At 34.8% G+C, this 21,812-nt stretch overlaps 1 protein-coding gene across 2 annotated transcripts in view; it reads left to right on the forward strand.

The window, feature by feature from the left end:
- Positions 1-238: 238 nt before the first annotated feature.
- The window catches only part of LOC125670423 (WD repeat-containing protein 90-like), a 37,351-nt gene continuing 15,777 nt past the window's right edge, over positions 239-21,812 (forward strand). Inside the window, exons 1-32 of one of the 2 annotated variants that reach the window (XM_048905576.2) lie at positions 239-388; positions 2,748-2,839; positions 3,615-3,927; positions 4,218-4,388; positions 4,517-4,640; positions 4,803-4,873; positions 5,057-5,166; positions 5,385-5,534; positions 5,830-5,892; positions 6,045-6,113; positions 6,196-6,306; positions 6,393-6,538; positions 6,719-6,776; positions 7,105-7,223; positions 7,359-7,520; positions 7,971-8,086; positions 8,191-8,307; positions 8,641-8,711; positions 8,880-9,044; positions 9,190-9,329; positions 9,718-9,979; positions 10,117-10,287; positions 10,542-10,670; positions 13,525-13,655; positions 13,857-13,903; positions 13,991-14,194; positions 16,462-16,541; positions 16,756-16,974; positions 17,243-17,345; positions 17,487-17,561; positions 17,657-17,703; positions 19,351-19,507. In XM_048905576.2, coding sequence (XP_048761533.2) covers positions 379-388; positions 2,748-2,839; positions 3,615-3,927; positions 4,218-4,388; positions 4,517-4,640; positions 4,803-4,873; positions 5,057-5,166; positions 5,385-5,534; positions 5,830-5,892; positions 6,045-6,113; positions 6,196-6,306; positions 6,393-6,538; positions 6,719-6,776; positions 7,105-7,223; positions 7,359-7,520; positions 7,971-8,086; positions 8,191-8,307; positions 8,641-8,711; positions 8,880-9,044; positions 9,190-9,329; positions 9,718-9,979; positions 10,117-10,287; positions 10,542-10,670; positions 13,525-13,655; positions 13,857-13,903; positions 13,991-14,194; positions 16,462-16,541; positions 16,756-16,974; positions 17,243-17,345; positions 17,487-17,561; positions 17,657-17,703; positions 19,351-19,507 — 4,003 coding nt within the window. In that variant the 5' untranslated portion in view covers positions 239-378. Of the gene's footprint in view, positions 389-2,056; positions 2,183-2,747; positions 2,840-3,614; positions 3,928-4,217; positions 4,389-4,516; positions 4,641-4,802; positions 4,874-5,056; positions 5,167-5,384; positions 5,535-5,829; positions 5,893-6,044; positions 6,114-6,195; positions 6,307-6,392; positions 6,539-6,718; positions 6,777-7,104; positions 7,224-7,358; positions 7,521-7,970; positions 8,087-8,190; positions 8,308-8,640; positions 8,712-8,879; positions 9,045-9,189; positions 9,330-9,717; positions 9,980-10,116; positions 10,288-10,541; positions 10,671-13,524; positions 13,656-13,856; positions 13,904-13,990; positions 14,195-16,461; positions 16,542-16,755; positions 16,975-17,242; positions 17,346-17,486; positions 17,562-17,656; positions 17,704-19,350; positions 19,508-21,812 lie in introns of those variants that run through there. The other variant, XM_056161641.1, reaches the window with a different exon arrangement.

Below are 21,812 nucleotides of genomic sequence, written 5' to 3' on the forward strand. Positions count from 1 at the left end.
AGAGAGAGAGCGAGAGAGAGAGAGAGAGAGAGAGAGAGAGAGAGAGAGAGAGAGAGAGAGAGAGAGAGAGAGAGAGAGATAGAGAGATTTTAAACCGTTTTTGTTCCCGATGTAGATTATTAATATTTGTCTCTTTTTTTGGAATTGTGTAGTATGTGATATTTGTTTATGTAATATATGTCTCTTGAAGATTTACGACTTAGTTAATGATCAAATTAATTTTTGTCAAAAAGCTGCGCACGCATATTTGTTTACAACATGGCGGCAAAGGAAAAGAATTTCAACTTTTGAATCAGACATGAAACGTTTATGCAAAACACAGGGCTAATTTAACTGAATTGCAAATAGCTGGTGAAAACTCCCTAAGATATATAGAAAATGTCACAGTGTAAGTTCGTTTTTCCCTGCACAATCAAAGTCTTTTGAGCAAAATTTAGCACCACGCAAAGCGTGACGAAACTTGTCCGGTTAAGCATCTCAGTTAGATACATGTGTCACAAATTGCAACTGTCATGGCGTGTTCAACAATTTCACATAACTGAAATTAAAAATATATTCCAAGTTCATGAACTGTTCAACATTAGCATTGTTTTACTGTGTTCTTATTTTACGAAGGAAAGAAAGGGGGGGGGGGGTGCATTTTGAGTGACACTACACACATATCATTTTCCGATGATAGCTAAAACGCTTTCACATTTATTGAATATTTTGTCGGTGCGTGAAAGGATCACAATTATATGATTTGAGCCTAAAATGTTTTTTTTTTAAATCATGTTAATCAAATTGAAAGTGATTTCGTCAACAAGAAAAATTCCACCAATGACTTTTTGAAATGATGTTTACTTAATTTTTATGAACATTTGAGATAACATGTTATATCTTAGGTTTACTTAAAAAAAAATCTATATATAAAGTAACAGTATTCGAAATTAACCATAGACAGAAAGAAAGACCAAGTCTATGTCAAATGACACTGGCCTATGCCAATTGTAATTGAGATAGACAAAATTTTCTATGCCAATTTTTTAGATTTAAAGCAATAAAGTTATCCCAAAGGATCCCTACATTGTCAGTTGACGTCTGATAAATGTTATGAGGAAAGGAGGATATTGTTATGGAAAGGAAATATATATACTTTCAAAGTACATTAGAAGTAAATGAAAATGTTTCATATTTGTGATATTTTTTTTCAATGTTGCAGTCTGTGCCAATTCGATGAGGTCTATGTCATCTTGTTTTGGCATAGACCTGTGGTCTATACCAAGTTTTAAATCAATTTTGAACACTGAAGTAAAGCTCATTTTTGGTGATTTTTCCCCCGCTCACCCCAATTCATCTTATTCCTTTCTAATATCATAAAGGAAGATAAATGAATGAAATTTATCTACTTTGAAATGATTGCACATGCATCAAAATATACACCAGGAGCCAACTTAGGCTAAAATAAAATGTATTTGTGTTTCCAGTTTCCCAACCCTACATACTCTTTTGCTGCCAACCCTAAGATTTTATTGACATTATAGATAAAATAAAATTTCCAATTTTCAAACTGGAATTTTTCTCTTTTCACGTTTGAGTTTCTTGGATTTACATTTTTACTACTATAGATCTTCAAAATGTTTGAAAAGTAATTGTAATGTATATAGACATGTATTCATAGTGTATCAAAAACTAAGATTCAAATAAAAAGTTTCAGTAAAATAAAATGTCTTACCAATGTACCCAGTCTAATTTTTTGAGGAGTGAAATTGGAAATGCACATATATTTTATTTTGGCCTTCTATAGCAGATTGAATTTTTGTTCAGGAAGCAAAAATTCAAGGAATGTAATTATTATTTACAGGAAATGACTTGTTTGAGTCAATTGGACTCATTTTGATTTTTAAAATATTTTAAACAAAGTGATCTTAACTATTCCTTTAACATATTTTAAAATTTTACATAAACCCTTCATTAAAACAGAAGATCAATTAACTTCATTTCTAGAATTTGAAAATCAGTTTAGGTGGCCAAACCATGTGTCGTCCATTTTCTAGTACTTATCATGTTAGAATTGTTAGCACAAGTAGTGAAGTGTTAGAAAAGACTAGAAATGAATTACTATATTGTAATATGTAGGAAAGAGAGCACATTTTTCGGTTGGATTGGGAATCGAACCTGGGACAAGTGCATTACTAGTCAGGTGCTATAACAACTGAGCTATCCAGGCTGATATCCACGATCCACATAGCCCTAACTACTACATTCCTCCCTCCTTTAATTTGTATTTGCCCTCGAAGACACACAACCCAGATTCTTTTTCCCCTGGCAGGACATCCTGAAATTCCAGGGGTAGTTAACAGCACCAAATGTAACCGGAAAGGAGGAAATTTTTGGGTTAGATTGGGAATCAAACCCAATCTAATATAGCTGCAGAACTGTAGCTCTCTGAAAAAATATTTTGACATAACAGATATGTATGTCAAAATATTTTTTCAGAGAGCTACAGTTCTGCAGCTAAATCTAATATAGTGTATCGATAGTAGATGGGCGGATCATAGGATCTAATTTTAATTAGATTGGAATCAAACCCAAAATCTGTGCATTACTAGTCCAGTGCTCTAATCACTAAGCTATCCAGGCCGATATCCACAGTCCGTATAACCTTAACTATTACACTATGCAACAACCAAAACTCAATAGAATACATTGTTAAGGATGGCCTGGTAAATTAATTATTGATTAATCATGTGATACATATTTTTCAGTGTGGCAGCATCCATATGTTAATGTATTTAAACACCTTGATGTGCCATCATGGAAGAAAGCCACAAAAGAAGGAGAAGTCAACGCTATCATGGTATGATAAATATATATACTACCACAGCAAAATCAATACTGACCCCCTACTCCCATTTTTCTGAATTATTTCAATTATTCGGTGAATTTTAGTTCAAAGTCTATAGAAAGTATTAAATGTATGTACATATAAACCTTTGTATTAAATGTATGTACATATAAACCTTTGTATTAAATGTATGTACATATAAACCTTTGTATTAAATGTATGTACATATAAACCTTTGTATTAAATGTATGTACATATAAACCTTTGTATTAAATGTATGTACATATAAACCTTTGTATTAAATGTATGTACCATATAAACCTTTGTATCTTGTATTTTTCAAATGTATTTGTTGAAAATAAAAAAAATATTTCAACATTTAGGAAACTATCTAAAAAAAAAATTGAATTTGGGTCATAATTTTCAAAAAGCAAAGTTTGCTCCTAGTTTTTATGTTGCTGGTAATGAGCAGAATTCTTCATTTGGACCACTTTGGGCTTTTCTTACAGAAAGGGTTGGGGTGCTATTGAAAATGAATTTGACTTGGGATCATTTGGGATAGGTCATTGAATGGTATTAAAATAAATTCGTGTTTAGCTATAACTTTGTAATGCATAACATCAAGGTTGCACAGAACATATGTCATAATAGATTAACAAAGTCCTTTTGAAAAGGTAAAAGTCACAGGATCAAAACTTGAAATAGTGTGTCCGACAGGGGTTATTGGTTCTAATTCTGCACAAGACAGCATTGTTTTAGGAGTTTATACAATTTTGTTACATTCTAGGACAAAGCCATCAAAGGCACAGTTCACAGAATAACAGGTTCCATACCTGCTGGAAACTATATACAGTTACCCAAGCTACAGAGCCAGTCCTTGGGCCTTACAGGGAAATATGTCTACATTCTGTTCAAACCCATTCCAACAAAGTATTTTGTGGTACACATTGATGTGGCAACACAGGACAACCTAGTCGTGAGAATCTCATTCTCAAATCTTTTCAAAGAATTTAAGTCCACTTCCACATGGCTGCAGTTTCCATTTATGTGTAACACTCCTAAAGGGTCTGTTCATTCATTAGCAGCTTCTGGAAGTAAAGGTAGGTTTTTAATTCTGTAAAATCAGTGATTTTTCTTTGATTTTTGTTGTTTTTATGAAACAGACATGCCCACAAATTCAAATCCTTTATGAACAGAGGAAAGTTTCTTTTCAATCATAAAAATAAATGATTCTACTTTATATCCTATAGAATGTGACATGTTTGAACTAGTAAAATAATTTATCTATTATGTAATACATTTGCTTTGACATAAGTCAATGTTATGTTAATTGTATTCAATAAGACACTCCTAGTCGCTCAGTAGAATATCCTTATTAATTGTTTTATAGATCACAGTGGTATTGCTCCTTTGGCGACAAGATGGACTGTCTTATGCATGGACTTCAGTCACGTCTTATCATTGTACCTGAACAGAAAATTCTCCTACCTGAAGAGTGTTAGGCTGTGTGCCAACATGATGGTCAAAAATATTTTTACCAGTGATAACTTATATGAGCCAGGTATATTCTAAACTGGACTTGATAGTTTCATTTATATTTGTGATTGTTAGTTTTACATTTCACCCATATAGAAATGGCAAATTGACAGGGCTTTGCTCCTCATTTCTCAGTTTCATTTTGCAATTTAGGTCTCACAGTAGACAAAGCCAAGAAGGCTGGTCTGCTTGGTAAAGGATTAAATCCTATGCCAAGAGATATGTCTTTCCCAGCCCAGAGAGGAGAGAACTGGAATGATCTGTATGATTTCATCAGGTGTGTATCACAGCATTACAAAGTTAGACTGCATCTCTATTTCTTTTTCAATGTTTGTTTGTGTGTTGATTGTGATTCTGTCAGTGCAGGAATGAGACAGTATGATACGACAGTACTTCTAATTATTACAAACTTTTATTTGTATGGAATAACTATATTCAGGTTTCCAAATGACAACACAAAGAAACCTTTTGACTCGATACAGTTTTCTGATGACCCTGAAATCAGACAAGGTTTGTGTAGGGTTTGATATAAACCCTTCAGACTTGATCTTTCTGAAAATATATATACAATGAGAGGAATTGATAATGTATTTATCAATCCTTTTTCAGATAAGTTTTCTCATTTGAATGTTTTTAGCTTGCAATTGTCCAAACAGGTAACCATGTCTTTAATACAATCCTTGTACTTTGTAGGTGTCCCCAGTGATTCCGAACCCAAAAGAGTTAATCCTCGCACAGTTAATGTCAGTCAGTGTGTAACGGATAGGGTGACCATGATCAACAAAATTACACAACCTAAACAGGTACGCATTTTGTTAGGATCCATGCATACGAAAGAGGTAAGCAGTTTGACTAAAACGACACATTCTAAAGAGGTGAGCAGTTTGGCTGGAACCATGCATACTAATGTAATGTTAATGATTAGTCTTACTTGCAAATCGTTAGATATTACCATGCCCTTCATTTTATCTTTAGATTTTCTGCTTGAAGATGGTTTTACAATCAGAGCTATGTTTTGCAGAAAATGAAACGCCATAAGGTGACAACTGAGCTGCCATTTGTGGGGGTGGATGATGTTAGCATTGTGAAGGACTCGGTAGGAGAGGTTCATGTATTTGCTCACCCAGAGGAGGAGGTAGTGGTTCACCAGGAGAACACAAAGTCCGGACAAGTAAGGACCACTGATTCACAGTATTAATCAGGAGACCGAGTGGTCAGTTATTGCTTTTGAACAAAGTCTGAATAATGACATGATTTTGGTAAAAGAGCACTAAAAACATATTGATTAAATTTGTGATGGATCCACAGAATTTTAGGAAAATGCTTGTTATTATAAATTTATGAAGGTATGAATAATGAAATAAGTGAGGAAGTGTTTGGAAATAGAAATATTTTGAACATGTATAATGTTGATTTTTATTTATGTTTAAGTTTTCACGATTACAATGAAAGGCTTTTTATTCTAGCCACGCCAGATTTCAAAGTTATCCACCGGCTCATATTTGCAACCCCAAAATCCTGAATATAAGGTAATTATATCATGTTTTGAATAAGGCTACATGCATTCTGAGGTTGTTTATTCTCAAATAGATCTAGTGAAGAAAATGGATTCCTAAACTTTATTCTGAATCTTAAGCTGCCAGTAAAAGAATGGGATATGACTTTTATGTTGAATTTGTAGAGCCTTGAACCAGACCCAATCCTTAGGCTTAAAAGAATTGTTGGATTTGGTGGATGTTCCTTTAGAGATGTAAGTTTTTATTGAAGCTTTGGAATGTAGAATTCCTCCAGAGTTGTAGAGAAGTTTCAGTGTTTGAATCACAACATTACAGGCACTCTGGACATCCGACGGTTCCACTGTGATATACCCTTGCCATGCTGTTGTCATAGCAATGAAAGTAAACAATGGACATCAAAGGTTCTTCATTGGCCACACAGATAAAGTAAGTGTATATTCTTGACAGTTGTTCATGATTTAAATTGCAACAATTAGATTTCAAAGTATTCACATTTCTATGTACTTTACCAGGTGTCCTGTATAGGTCTGAATGGTGCTGGTACTCTTCTAGCCTCTGGACAGATGGGACCTCTGAGTGTAGTTAGGATCTGGAAATTTGACACAGGGGAATGCATGGCTATGACAAAGACACATGCTCATTCACTGCACTCTCTCAGGTAGTCACTAATGCACTAAAGTTTCTCCTTCATCATTATTTTTTCCCCTTCATAAAGCAGTCTTTGTAAATTCCACTTTTACAATAGTACAAAGAGTAGAAGACAGTGTTTGAGAATATTTTGAATTAATGCATGTAGGGTGTCTGTGTTTGACATGGATGTTGTACTTGTCTTTTTCAGTTTTTCACACAGAGGGAGCACTCTATGTGGTGTTGGCAAAGACAGCCATGGGAAAAATGTATGTTCACTTTCTCCAATACATTACTAGGACAGGTTTTTACATTCATTTAGTAATTGTCCTATCAATGTGTATTTACACAGTTTCAGATTTTTCATTTACTTCAACAAATATTGTGCAAACATGTTATGGGTGATGTGTCAACATGTCACGTTATGAATCAGACATTTGTGATATTGACCAACAAGGAAAACCTATGGAGTCAATGTTGGCTTTGTTTTATAGGCATATTGTTTCAGCAGTGTAACCTCTTCTATGTGTATATGTGATTGTGCTAAATATCCTACACACATTTTGAGCACCTTTCAGAATATTTGCATTATTTTAGATGGTTGTAATTTGGAACACTTCAAAAGTCATGAAGAATCGAGAAGTCAGTGTAATGGCTAAGGCACATTCAGATGTTGACATCTCAAGAATGAAGATTGCAGGGTTTGATGATATGAGGTAAGATTTGCATTAAAGTTACGTTTAAATGTATTTGATAAATCTCAACATTAGCTTCAAATGATTACTAACTTTCTTGATAGTGCAGTCTACATTTATACTGGTGTGTCATTGTTTGAAATAAATGTTGTGTAGAATGGTGTCATGTGGGCGGGATAATGTTAGATTATGGAGGGTTAAAGAAGGTCAGCTGAGGTCAGCACCTGTCAATCTAGGAGAATATCATCTGATGGAGTTCACTGATATCTGTTTCGAGGCAGGATATCATGCTGACAAAGACCCAGCAGACAGGATAGTGTAAGTAAAAGACTTGTTTTGTTATTTATGAAATAAGTATATACAATATGTAATGGGAACACCATTTTGATTTGGATTCTCAGAAGAAGAGACCTGTAAATCACACAAGTCTTGGGATCATGAAACACTTAAACTTGAGTTAAAATTTCATTCATCTGTAAGATATTTATTAAGTACAAAACTGAAACTCAAAATTTGTAATTAACAGCATTCTAGAGGTGACATTTTTCTAGACAATTTATGTTGGACTGTTTGACTATAGTTTGATTTTAATGCAGTTTGCAGATTTTGACTTAAGCTTGAAATGTGTCATAATCCTGAGGTCAGGTGTCATAAAATGATGTTGAACTTTAATATGATACAAGGAGAATTTGGTTTTGAATACAGTACCCTTTAATATGAAAGAGTGCAACAAACAATAAAGAATGAAACATCATATTTTGCTTTCAGTTATGCATGCAGTAAGACAGGCCATGTGTTTGAAATTGACCTGCAAAAAGTTAGCATTAAACATGTCCGCAGATTGTTGCCAAATGAAAATAAGGCCAGCAAAGAGAAACAGAAAGGTTAGGAGAAATTAGTGAAAAATAAATAATTTAAGGTGTACATGTACCATTCTATATAATAGAAAGACATTTCCACTAACCAACCCAGTCTGTTTATCATTCAGGAACAGGTCTTGCAATAAACAGTATGAGTGTAAATGAGACCTTTTGTGTCATGGGATCAGATGATGGGTACTTGAGGTTGTGGCCCCTGGATTTTGAGCATGTGTATCTTGAGGCTGGTATGTGCTATGATTCACATTTTGTGTGTCTGATTCTGGTTTAGATATTAGAAATCACCACATTTAGCTTATATTTCTAAAGTAATTTATGATAGTCAAACTGTTTACATCCTTATTTTCATGGCTGTTTATTTTTTTTAATTTATTTTTTATATTTTTACTTTAGATCAAAACTGTGAAATTAAAACTGCTAGCTGTAACATTTTAATTTAAACACTGACCATGAAAACAGTGAACTTAAATATGTGTGAAGATGGACTTTAACTAGAAACTATGAACCAGATGTGAATTTAAATCTGTGTACAGTAAATTAATAACCATGTGAATTTTCAGAACATGAAGGACCAGTCACAGCTGTCGACTTTTCAGCTGACGGAATGAAAATTCTTGCAGGAACATCAACTGTAGGTTGAGAAAGAATAAAATCATTTCGATATCACCTTAAGCATGCACCCTGAACTTTTCATGGAAAACTGTTTTAAGCATGCACCCTGAACTTTTCATGGAAAACTGTTTTAAAGACTGTTTTGTTTTACTGTTGTAATGAATTCTCTGTTTACTTATTCTCACAGGGTAATCTAGGCATACTGGATATTTCCACCCGTGGGTACACCACAGTCATGAGGTCCCACACGGGGAGAATTTCAGGGGTAGCGGTCGACCCCTACAGAAAACACATGGCTACTGTGTCCAGTGACTTCACCATCAGAGTGTGGGACTCAGATACTCTACAACAGGTAATGTTACATGTATGTTTACCGACCAGTCTGCTCAATTGACATCATCAATAACTAGATGAGGATTACAAGTAATAGAGAATTCACTCAGACACTATGATTTGCATATAAAAGGCTTGCACATTACAACATTTGTGTTTTTCAGCTGTATGATTTTAGTGCTCCTAATGAATGTCCTTGTGCCATTTCCTACCATCCGTCCCGTCAGATATTTGCCTGTGGTTTTGAGAGTGGAGTTGTCCGTGTCTTTAATGTTCAGACCACCAGCATGCTAGCCGAGCACAAGTAAGCCTGACTACTATTTGTATGAATAGCAGATACTGTAAAATAGAGCTTCATATTCACAAGAACTTTATTTTCAAATAAATTTGATGTGAAAAAAGGTTCTTGTTATATATACATGCACATAGTAATGGTCAAATTGAACATTTGCTGAAATTAATTATGTCTCACTAATAAATTTGACAAAGCTAGATTATTGGAAGATTTAAGTGATACACACCATGAATGGTTTCCTAATTCTGTATTTAATATACACTGTGTAGTGTAATAGTAGTTGCTAGATAAACATCCTATTGTTGAAGTTCCCTGTACTGTGCTTTTGCTTATTAAAGTCTGGCTATCTGCATGTTGGTAATACACTATAAAACTGTCTATGATGACTGTGTTACAGGCAGCACCGTGGGAAGATAATTGGTCTTGCCTTCTCCCCGGTAGGGGACTACCTATACAGTGCCTGCTCCCTGGGATCCTTGTCTCTCTATGATGCTGAGTCTGACCGGTACACATTACTGAGACTGCTGGCCAACACTGTGGTCAGGTCAGAGAGGTTGGGACCTGAGGCCATTGCAGTCAGTCCAGACGGCAGGAGGGTGGCTTTTATTGGGCCATCAGAATTTACAGTTTGTGTAGTAGATGCCAAATCCTTAAGTGAGGTATGCCAAAGCATTCAGTAATAATGATAATAATAACTTGTCATTAATCATAAAATGTCAACTTTGCACACATTTTAAATTCCATGTCCAGTGAAACTGAACACACATACATGTGTTAGGTTTTCCTTGTTCAATAGGTTCTGAGGATAGATATTTCCAGCAGCAGTTCCTGTGACTCCAAGTCTGGTAACTTGGACTCAGCAGAGCGTGTCTACTTTGCACCTCAGAATGTTGGTCATCTTCTGGTAACAACAGCCAATAACAAGCTCCTGAAATTTGATGCTAAGTCAGGCAGACTTCTTTCTGAGGTAATAATTTAAGTCATTCATTGTGTATAACTTCATGATGCATACTGTATGTACATTGGCACAATTGAAATGGAGTACATTTTCCAAAGTAATTGTAGTAGTGCAATAAGAAATTATCGGATTCTAATCCAATGTAGATGTACCATCATAACAACAAATGTGAATTAGTGGAATGAGGCCAGCACAAGAACTGCAAAAATATATTTTAGCAGAGTTGCCTGATGCAGTGATTTTCCCCCCTTATTTATTCCTAGATTGGAAACATTCATCGCAGTGGCTGCAGCTGTGTGGGAGTTTCTGAGTCAGGGCGCTATCTTGTGACCTGTGGCGACAAAGTGATCAAAGTCTGGGACTACAATATGAAACTGGATATTAACTTTCAGGTATTCTAATGATTGATACATATATCTGATTTTCATGGTCACAGATGATTATAGTTTATTTTAAAAGTCTGCATTAATCAACAAAAAATAGATATAAAATCTGTGTTGCAGCATAAACATTAGTGAGATACTTGTAGTCTCTTCAGTGAGATACATGTAGTCTCTTTAGTGAGATAGACGTAGTCTCTTTAGTGAGATACTTGTAGTCTCTTTAGTGAGATAGACGTAGTCTCTTTAGTGAGATACACGTAGTCTCTTTAGTGAGATACACATCTTTTTAGTGAGATACATGTAGTCTCTTTAGTGAGATACATATAGTCTCTTTAGTGAGATACGTGTAGTCTCTTTAGTGAGATACATGTAGTCTCTTTAGTGAGATAGATGTAGTCTCTTTAGTGAGATACATGTAGTCTCTTTAGTGAGATACACGTAGTCTCTTTAGTGAGATACACATCTTTTTAGTGAGATACATGTAGTCTCTTTAGTGAGATACAGGTAGTCTCTTTAGTGAGATACATGTAGTCTCTTTAGTGAGATACATGTAGTCTCTTTAGTGAGATACATGTAGTCTCTTTAGTGAGATACATGTAGTCTCTTTAGTGAGATAGACATAGTCTCTTTAGTGAGATACACGTAGTCTCTTTAGTGAGATAGATGTAGTCTCTTTAGTGAGATACACGTAGTCTCGTTAGTGAGATACATGTAGTCTCTTTAGTGAGATACACATAGTCTCTTTAGTGAGATACATGTAGTCTCTTTAGTGAGACAGACGTAGTCTTTTTAGTGAGATACATGTAGTCTCTTTAGTGAGATACATGTAGTCTCTTTAGTGAGATACACATAGTCTCTTTAGTGAGATACATGTAGTCTCTTTAGTGAGATACACGTAGTCTCTTTAGTGAGATACACATAGTCTCTTTAGTGAGATACATGTAGTCTCTTTAGTGAGATAGATGTAGTCTCTTTAGTGAGATACACGTAGTCTCGTTAGTGAGATACATGTAGTCTCTTTAGTGAGATATACATAGTCTCTTTAGTGAGATAGATGTAGTCTCTTTAGTGAGATACACGTAGTCTCGTTAGTGAGATACACATAGTCTCTTTAGTGAGATAGATGTAGTCTCTTTAGTGAGATACACGTAGTCTCGTTAGTGAGATACATGTAGTCTCTTTAGTGAGATACACATAGTCTCGTTAGTGAGATACATGTAGTCTCTTTAGTGAGACAGACGTAGTCTCTTTAGTGAGATACACATAGTCTCGTTAGTGAGATACATGTAGTCTCTTTAGTGAGATACACATAGTCTCTTTAGTGAGATACATGTAGTCTCTTTAGTGAGATACACGTAGTCTCTTTAGTGAGATACACATAGTCTCTTTAGTGAGATACTGGTAGTCTCTTTAGTGAGATACATGTAGTCTCTTTAGTGAGATACACGTAGTCTCTTTAGTGAGATACACGTAGTCTTGTTAGTGAGATACATGTAGTCTCTTTAGTGAGATACACGTAGTCTCTTTAGTGAGATACATGTAGTCTCTTTAGTGAGATACACGTAGTCTCTTTAGTGAGATAGACGTCTCTTTAGTGAGATACACATAGTCTCTTTAATGAGATACACGTAGTCTCTTTAGTGAGATACACGTAGTCTCTTTAGTGAGATACATGTAGTCTCGTTAGTGAGATACATGTAGTCACTTTAGTGAGATACACATAGTCTCGTTAGTGAGATACATGTAGTCTCTTTAGTGAGACAGACGTAGTCTCTTTAGTGAGATACATGTAGTCTCTTTAGTGAGATACATGTAGTCTCTTTAGTGAGATACACGTAGTCTCGTTAGTGAGATACATGTAGTCTCTTTAGTGAGATACACATAGTCTCTTTAGTGAGATAGATGTAGTCTCTTTAGTGAGATAGATGTAGTCTCTTTAGTGAGATAGATGTAGTCTCTTTAGTGAGATAGATGTAGTCTCTTTAGTGAGATACACGTAGTCTCGTTAGTGAGATACATGTAGTCTCTTTAGTGAGATACACATAGTCTCTTTAGTGAGATACATGTAGTCTCTTTAGTGAGATAGATGTAGTCTCTTTAGTGAGATACACATAGTCTCTTTAGTGAGATAGATGTAGTCTCTTTAGTGAGATACACGTAGTCTCGTTAGTGAGATACACATAGTCTCTTTAGTGAGATACATGTAGTCTCTTTAGTGAGATAGATGTAGTCTCTTTAGTGAGATACACGTAGTCTCGTTAGTGAGATACATGTAGTCTCTTTAGTGAGATACACATAGTCTCGTTAGTGAGATACATGTAGTCTCTTTAGTGAGACAGACGTAGTCTCTTTAGTGAGATACATGTAGTCTCTTTAGTGAGATACATGTAGTCTCTTTAGTGAGATACACATAGTCTCTTTAGTGAGATACATGTAGTCTCTTTAGTGAGATACACATAGTCTCTTTAGTGAGATACAGGTAGTCTCTTTAGTGAGATACATGTAGTCTCTTTAGTGAGATACACGTAGTCTCTTTAGTGAGATACACGTAGTCTTGTTAGTGAGATACACGTAGTCTCTTTAGTGAGATACACATAGTCTCTTTAGTGAGATACATGTAGTCTCTTTAGTGAGATACACGTAGTCTCTTTAGTGAGATAGACGTCTCTTTAGTGAGATACACATAGTCTCTTTAATGAGATACACGTAGTCTCTTTAGTGAGATACACGTAGTCTCTTTAGTGAGATACACATAGTCTCTTTAGTGAGATACATGTAATCTCTTTAGTGAGATACACGTAGTCTCTTTAGTGAGATACATTTAGTCTTTTTAGTGAGATACATGTAGTCTCTTTGATTACAGGTCTTCATTGGACACTCTGAAAATGTGAGTAAGGTGATCTGGACTCCTGATGGGAAGAATGTGCTCAGTGTTGGAGAGGCCATTTATCTGTGGGACTTCATGGCTTTTAGACCTCCTTCACCACCTAACGAGTAAAGAATTTTTTTTCACAAAATCTTATATCTACTGACCACTCACTATGTTTAAAGAAATAGAAGATTTAATAGTTTTATCCTGTTTTAAGTTATTTTACAATCCTTCACTTGGAGAAAAGTTCAGATAAACACTTTTTCATACATTTACACATACCTTCCTAAAACTTTGTACTTCTTACATCAAATGTTGATTTTCAGAGGAAGGCAAGTAAGGGAAACAAGTTTTCCAAATTACCCAGAACCAGGTTGGTAACATTTTTAACAAACCTCATGAAAATTGAACTGTTGAGATAGCTTTGTGTACTTATTTATGGAAACCCTCTGCTTCTCAGAGAGAATTGGTGATACCATACATGACTTAAGCAAGAGCCTGGCTGATACTTACCTAGAGATGCCCCGTAGAACACCACCTAGACCGACACGGCCAACCAGTGCTGGAACATCTGGTTGTATTGCTGACCTTCAACCTCCAAGGTCACTAGGGTCATCACCTGGTCGAGTAGCAGACTTGAGCTCCATACACAAAGTTTATGATGGTCTGTATTATAATTATTGAGAATAATGAAATTAAACATTCCATTAATACTGAAAAAGTCTAGTGATCATGGTGATAATTTATTGTAAACATTTATTTCAAAATTTTTCTGTGTTCTTCATTATAGGAATTCATAAGATACACTTTATTGGTTTTATTTTCATGATGCCATTATATTTTGCTAAGAAATACAATACAAAGCAACTGATTTGCAGGGAAACTCCTTCTCATTTAATCTAAATTCCCACTGCATATACATTCTCACATTTACAGTAATATTAAAGAAATTTTTATTTAAATTATACAGTTGGTAATTTTATTACTTAATGTAAATCTGGAAATTTTTGTGTAGATTTATTTATATTAAATAGTGTAGAAATACTACAGATATATTTTTATGTTTCAAAATTTTATTACTGTGTTCTCAAAAGACAAAACAAACATTTTCTTTAGATTCATTTTATGAAAAAAATATTTTACAGACAACATCAATAGACCTACAAAATTGAATTTATAAAAATTAACCAAAATGACTTACAGTAGTACCACTTTTGAGTTTTGTGTTGTTTATATCTTTAGTCCCCCACCAGTGAAACTGAAAGGGACTATAGGTTTTCTCATTGTCCCTCTGTCTCACTTGGTTTTCTGGACTTCTTTAATTTCGGAAGCTGAAATTTGACATGTTGCTACCTAATGAGTAGATATTTTCTTTTACGCTGTAATATGTACTCATGAGTTAGGACCAATACAATTCTGACACTGCCATATCCACTTAATGTAGAATTATTGTTATACGGTAATGAAAATTTATCTGAAAGTGAGAACAACAGCATTTTTTATTTAGCCCAGAAATTTCTTGTTGAAAGTAAAAGGTTCTGAGCCTACCTCTGAAAGCTGTTCTACTATATCTACATGTAATACTGTCATATTGTATATAAAATATACTCATGTGCACCAAGGTTGTAATAAGTGGAAAACCTGTGTTTATTACTTATTGTTTATATGGCATAACTCTACAATTTGTTATTTCAACTTTGTCTATAGTTTATATTCATTTGATCCGTATCGACACTTATCATACATATAAACGTGTGTTATTTTTTCTCCCAATACTCAATTCCAGCTTTTCTCTCTTATTCCTATTTCTTTTTGCATGTATTGTAATAATTAGTACACGACTTATTTTACTTAGAATTTTCATTCACCTCTTACTTGCAAGATATTTAGAGCGAGATTAATATAAGCCTTTTGGCTTGTTTCTCAATCTATTTCATGTATAGATAAGATAAGTTTATTCCAATTTTGGGCGCAGAGGGCATAACAGTAAGACAGTTTATAAAGAAGGAAATTCAAAAAAGAAAGAAAGTTTACAACATTAACTAAAGGTTACATAGACTGCAAACTGCATGTGGATGCAGCATGTTGGGGAAACAAGTACATACATATATGAATTGCTAATCATGTGTATACACAAGTAAATGGACAGTATCAGTATTATACCAACATATGAATAATAAACTATAATGATTTTTGCAGTTTTGAAGCATCACTTCTTTTTCTGAAAGTTTGCACTAAATATTCACTCAATTTGACAATTACTGGTTTGTCTTCATTAATCATCAACCAAGTAAATTTGTATAAGACATTGTTTGTAAACATTATCGAATTATTTACGAATAAATATTGTTTAAACTAATGAGTAGATACAGATCAAATTTCACTTTTGTTATTGCTGACCTATTGTAACAAAAATTGTAAGACTTTTAAATTTCATGGTTGGATAGGCTTCTTCAATTTTTGTTTTGGGGACTGAAGATGATATTTAGTATGCGATTTACTCATACCGGTATATGTTTACAAATCAAGCATAAGTTTTGTCACATTGGACTGACTTTTACAAGATTTACATAACTGTGTGCTGAATGTAATTTTCTGGATTTTTTTCTACAATGTCTTAACTTAGGAATCTGAAGTTTTTATTTGTAGTTATCAAATGAGTAGGTTTAGTCTCATGGTTCACTGAATTAATTCTTGTCTGTGTATTTTTTATTGCGTGAGATCTATTTAATTTAAGGCATACCAATTTTTGATTTTCTGCATAGAAATTACAATATTTCCTAGTATTAAAAAATATCTGCCCCCTCATCCAAATATACATGGTCTGCATATGATAACATCCCTCAAAGAGATAGGGGACGCCAGTAGGGGACATGTATTGTTTCTGCAATACTCTCAGAAGGCTTGTTTTCAAATGTTTTTTGGTTTCAGATACAATGTGCAGTTCCGTGCTAGTGGATAGGACAAAAGAGAGGAACATAATGACAGATCAAACTAGTGATTGTGATTCGGTAAATAAATATCTGTTCTCTTGTATTCATACTATTCGATGCAGATAAACTTTGATAGCTGGAAATTATGTAGGCTAAAAAAGATGTCAATTTGATTCTTGCACAAAAAAATTTAAACCTGAGAAAGGTGTATATTGAAAATATACATTTTCAACTGAATGCACTGGAAGTATTTGATTAAAATGGATCTTATGCAATATATTTTCATTTATAGATTGAAATATTACCCAGTAAGATGGTGCCACAAAGTTTATCAGATTCGTACAAAAAAATACGATCTGCAGACAACAGTCGACAAAATACTCCCATTAAATTCCAAACTAAAAAAGTTTTCGGCAAGCGACCAGGTACCACTTCTCCAACTGGAGAACCTGTCAAACCAGTATGTGTTAAGCACTTTCTGGCGAGAAAAAAGGAGTATGGTTTAGCTCAGGTGATTTTTGTTAACAACAATAACATGTGTTCAAATAATTTTTTTTTTAATTATGACCTTATGAACAAACTTTCTTTTGCACTAACAAATTTGACCAAGCTTAGGATAAAAAAAGAAACTTTCATTGTAGGATTTATTTCTTTGATGTTGATGAACATTTTGTTTGTTGACTAAAGAAAGAATGTTTGCATGATTAACAGTATTCTATAACAAAGTTTGAATTTAAATCTACATGACACAATGTGATAATTTTGTATCACCATTCTAGAGACGATACACAGCTCCTCCTAATCAGGCTGGGGTGAAGTTGAAGTCTGTTATTGGCTACAATGGGAATGGTCGTGGTAACATGGTGTGGCATCCGGACACTGGTAAAACAGAACTGTGCTCAGTAATGTGGAGATAACTTGATATGATGCTGTCACTAAAGCTTGCAGTAAATTTTATGTGGAGATAATTTAATATGGTGCTGTCAATAAAGAGTGCAGTCAATTTTATGGTCAATATTTCAGGTTTGTTCATATATACTTGCGGTGCTGTAATTATTATTGAAGATCTGGATTCTGGCAAGCAGAACTTTTTAATGGGTAAGAATCAGAAATGTACTTCTCAATTCTTTTTCTTCAATTCTTTTTCACAATGAAACTAAATGTAAAACTTGAAGTGTGAATACTTTCTGCAGGTCACACAGAAGAAATATCAACAGTAGCCATTCAGAATGACAGTCAGGTAATGATAGGAAAATTAAGATATCATACTGAAATATAAGTACATAGTACATGTATCTCTTTTATTGGCAAGAACTTTATTTTGATAAAAATTTGTAAGGCTTTCTTGGCATGAAAATGAAGTTCTCGTGAATGAATTGGAATATAGATGTACACTGAGTGGCCAAAAGTATTGCAACAAACATGACTGATGTCATCACAATGTAAATAATAGCTGCATGGAAAAAACCAACTTTCAATGAAATAAACATTATTTATTTACCATTTTTTTCTAGTATTTTGTTGCAAAGTCTTTCTGAATAATAACTTGTCATAGTCTTGAAGATATGGAAGCTACGGATATATGTTTAAGAGAGGCCATTCCAAATTCTTGTCACTGCAGCAATTAGGTCATCCCGGTTTTTAATATCATCAAACTCGCGGGACAGTTTGATTTTGATACAACGCCAGACATTTTCAATGACAGTAAGGTCCGGGGACTGTGCAGGCCAGTTGAATTTTGGAATACCATTTTCTTCTTTCCAAGTATTGGTCTGTCTAGAGGAGTGGGGGTGGCATTATCGTCTTGCAAAATAAATTGCTGATTTCCAAAAACTTTGCTAACAACGGGCCATAAGTGATTATCCAGCAATTCAATATACTTTGCTGAGTTTAGATTTCTATCAACAGGTACATGAACACCAATACCATAATAGGTAATACACCCCCAAAACATACAACTTACTCTCACGGGCGTTTTGCGTTGGTTCAGACGGTAAGGTTTCCACTTCTCGGACGATTTTCTCCACAAACTTAGTTATTTTGTCCAATGACTACCTGGGTTTAGTCTGAGAAAATAACTTTCTACCACTGTTCAGATTTCCAATGTCTTTTCCTCGGCACCACAAAATTTGGCGTTTGTTGACTTTAGCGATTGTAAGCGTTTTCTGAATTTTGCCCCTCCTGTATCCTTCCTGGTGTAACTTACGACGAACAGTTTTACTGGACACATTTATACCTTCATTGCTATTGAAAGTTGATGTAATGTCTTGAAGAAATTGTCTTCTGTTAGTTTTCAGAATGCGATAAAGTTTCCGATCACCCCTCTCATCTATCACTTGGGGCCTTCCACTCCGGGGATCGTTTTCAACACTTTCTTTTTTTACGAAATTTTTTCAAAACTCGTCCAACAGTGCTTCGATGGATTCCCAATGATTCACTAATTTTGTTGTCATTAAATCCCTTTGAATTTAGAATTACAATCCATTTCTTTAGGTCCTTGGACAATTCTCTCTCATTCTTCGACATTGTTTTCATTCGATACCTTACCGGAAATCGTCTGCTACTTTGAAGTACAAACGGTTCCCCATATAATTCGTACCCTAGTTAAATTGCATACCTGACATCATGACCCAAGCTTACTTTGTTACGCGTCAGCAATAAAAATAAAATTTGAAGCGAGTAAAATTGTGATGACGTCGGCCATGTTTGTTGCAATACTTCTGGCCACTCAGTGTAGTTGTGAACGAATCTAATGTGCTCATAGATTAAATCTCGCCGCTAATATCTCAGAATTAAAGTCTCTTGAAGCACCAGTATAAGTAAATATGTGTAAAAGTACTCTGGCGGTAATGTACATATATTTTTATCTAAACTCGGGGTGTTTCAGGTGATGGCCTCTGCGAGTGGATCATTTGGAATCTCTCCGAGTCAGATCTGTATATGGGACCTACAGCAGCAAGTGTGCAGGAAAGTCCTCAGTCACCATGAACATAACATTGTGTGTCTGGATTACTCCAGGGATGACCGCTTTCTGATATCCGTGGGTGAGTACTTCTTTCTGATATCTGTGGGTAAGTACTTCTTTCTGATATCCATGGGTAAGTACTTCTTTCTGATATCCGTGGGTAAGTACTTCTTTCTGATATCCATGGGTAAGTACGTCTTTCTGATATTTGGGGGTAAGTACTTCTTTCTGATATCCGTGGGTAAGTACTTCTTTCTGATATCCGTGGGAGAGTACTTCTTTCTGATATCCATGGGTGAGTACTTCTTTCTGATATCCGTGGGTAAGTACTTCTTTCTGATATCCATGGGAGAGTACTTCTTTCTGATATCCGTGGGTGAATACTTCTTTCTGATATCCATGGGAGAGTACTTCTTTCTGATATCCGTGGGAGAGTACTTCTTTCTGATATCCGTGGGAGAGTACTTCTGTCTGATATCCGTGGGAGAGTACTTCTTTCTGATATCCACGAGTGAGTAAATATTAGAGCTTTCATATTGCACATGAGCATTTCTTTTGACAAGATCTTTCTACTAGTACCAAGATACCTTGTGACCTTGGCCATCTTTGGAATTGGCCATTATCGGGGGCATTTGTGTTTCACAAACACATCTTGTCTTTCAAATAACTACAGCTTTTGTTAGGGAGGGAACTTTTGCCCTATTAAACACTGATGAATAAAGAGTCTATTGCCACTGTTATGTAATCTGCATTTTGATGTGCAATTCTACCAGAGATCAAAGAAATGTCACATCCGTTATTTCCAATATCAATAGATTATACATGTTAAAGGAGGACATCGGAGTATAAATAGCAGCCAATGAGAAAAATGGTGGTTTATTTGATTTTTCTGGCCACATTCAGATTGCAGAGAATTTTTTAGAAATATTAAAATACAGATTCTTTTTCATCATCAGATTTTTGCCATGCTTGCTCTTCTCATGAATGTGCATCTTTGGTCACAAATTAAATTTAAAATAAAAAAATTTCTTAGCTGTATTTTTCATCGAAAGATGTGAAGCAGGACATCTATTTCTAATTGAAATTCAAAACTGACAGCAGTGGGAGTGACTTAGTTTGTTATTGTTTACACCGGATGTTGTCTGTATCTCATGCAGGCATGGCAGTAAGAAAACCAGAATTCTGCAATGTTTGACTTACTTTCCTCTCTAGATAAATCTAACCTCCAAAAGATAAAATCCATAATTCAGATTTATTTTTCACATCTGTATTGAAATTAGAATAAATGTAAAATCCTCATGATATTTACATTGTAATTGTCAAGTCCAAATACCTAGCTTATCCAAAACAAATGCAAACAAGAGGAAAATAATAATGTGATTGACTGTCAAATATGAAATAAAAACTATTCCCACAAATGACCCATGTATTGTACATCTTTTGGATTTGGTAGCCATGTTCTCACAGTATCCACTACACATGTTGGCATAATGTCACGTCTGTGCCATTCCTGTCCTGGCTGAAAAAGTTCCAAAGCTCGCAGTTTTTTCTCGGTATATCGGGGATCACTCCATGCTCCACGATGTAAAAGCATGGTCCAAAACCTTTTATATTTTTCTTTTCGCAATTTTGAATTCCTGGGATGAGGCGGTCTGAATGGCTCCATTTCCCACCATAATTGCCTGTTGATGTCGTCAGTGATGCATGGTTTGCAGAGGCAGAATGGACATTCGTCTTTGTTACTGTCTTGCAGGATGACAAATTTTTCTGCATCATCTCCATTATTGTCAATGCACTCAGTTTCCAAATATCCAGTTTCTAATTCAACATTTGTCTGCACTTCTTTGTCTACACATTCTGGTCTTACACACGTGTTCCCGCCAAATTTCTCTTCCTGTGATGAGTCAATAGAGTGAAAATCCCAGTCACTATGCAGAAACAAATGTTTTATGGCCTCCATTTGCATTTCACTTACATCCAAAATTAATCTCTGCCTTTCACCCATTATTCTTACAAAATACAATAACACATTGATGGAAAATGGTCTCTAAATGAGAACACTGTAGGTACTAATTGATGCAGCTGTGTGAAGACTGACCTCCCCCCATGATGATATGGGTGATAAGAGAATGGTTTATAGTTTCTGCAATTTTGTTATAAGGCCAAACAGAGGAGAAATTAAATTTTATTAATATTTATTTTTTTAATTTTGATTATTTCAAGAAATATGAACTTTGAAATTAAAAATTAGATAAATCAAAAAGTAAATTTTCAAAATTAACAATGTTTGTAGGGTTACACTATTCCTCTTTTTCATATCCATTACTCTCCCCTTGGCCCCACAGGGAAAACCCATAATCAATTTAGGATGGTTTCATGTTGCT

The sequence above is a fragment of the Ostrea edulis genome, chromosome 4, assembly GCF_947568905.1.
Source record: "Ostrea edulis chromosome 4, xbOstEdul1.1, whole genome shotgun sequence".
In the NCBI taxonomy this organism is placed as follows: Eukaryota; Metazoa; Mollusca; class Bivalvia; order Ostreida; family Ostreidae; genus Ostrea; species Ostrea edulis.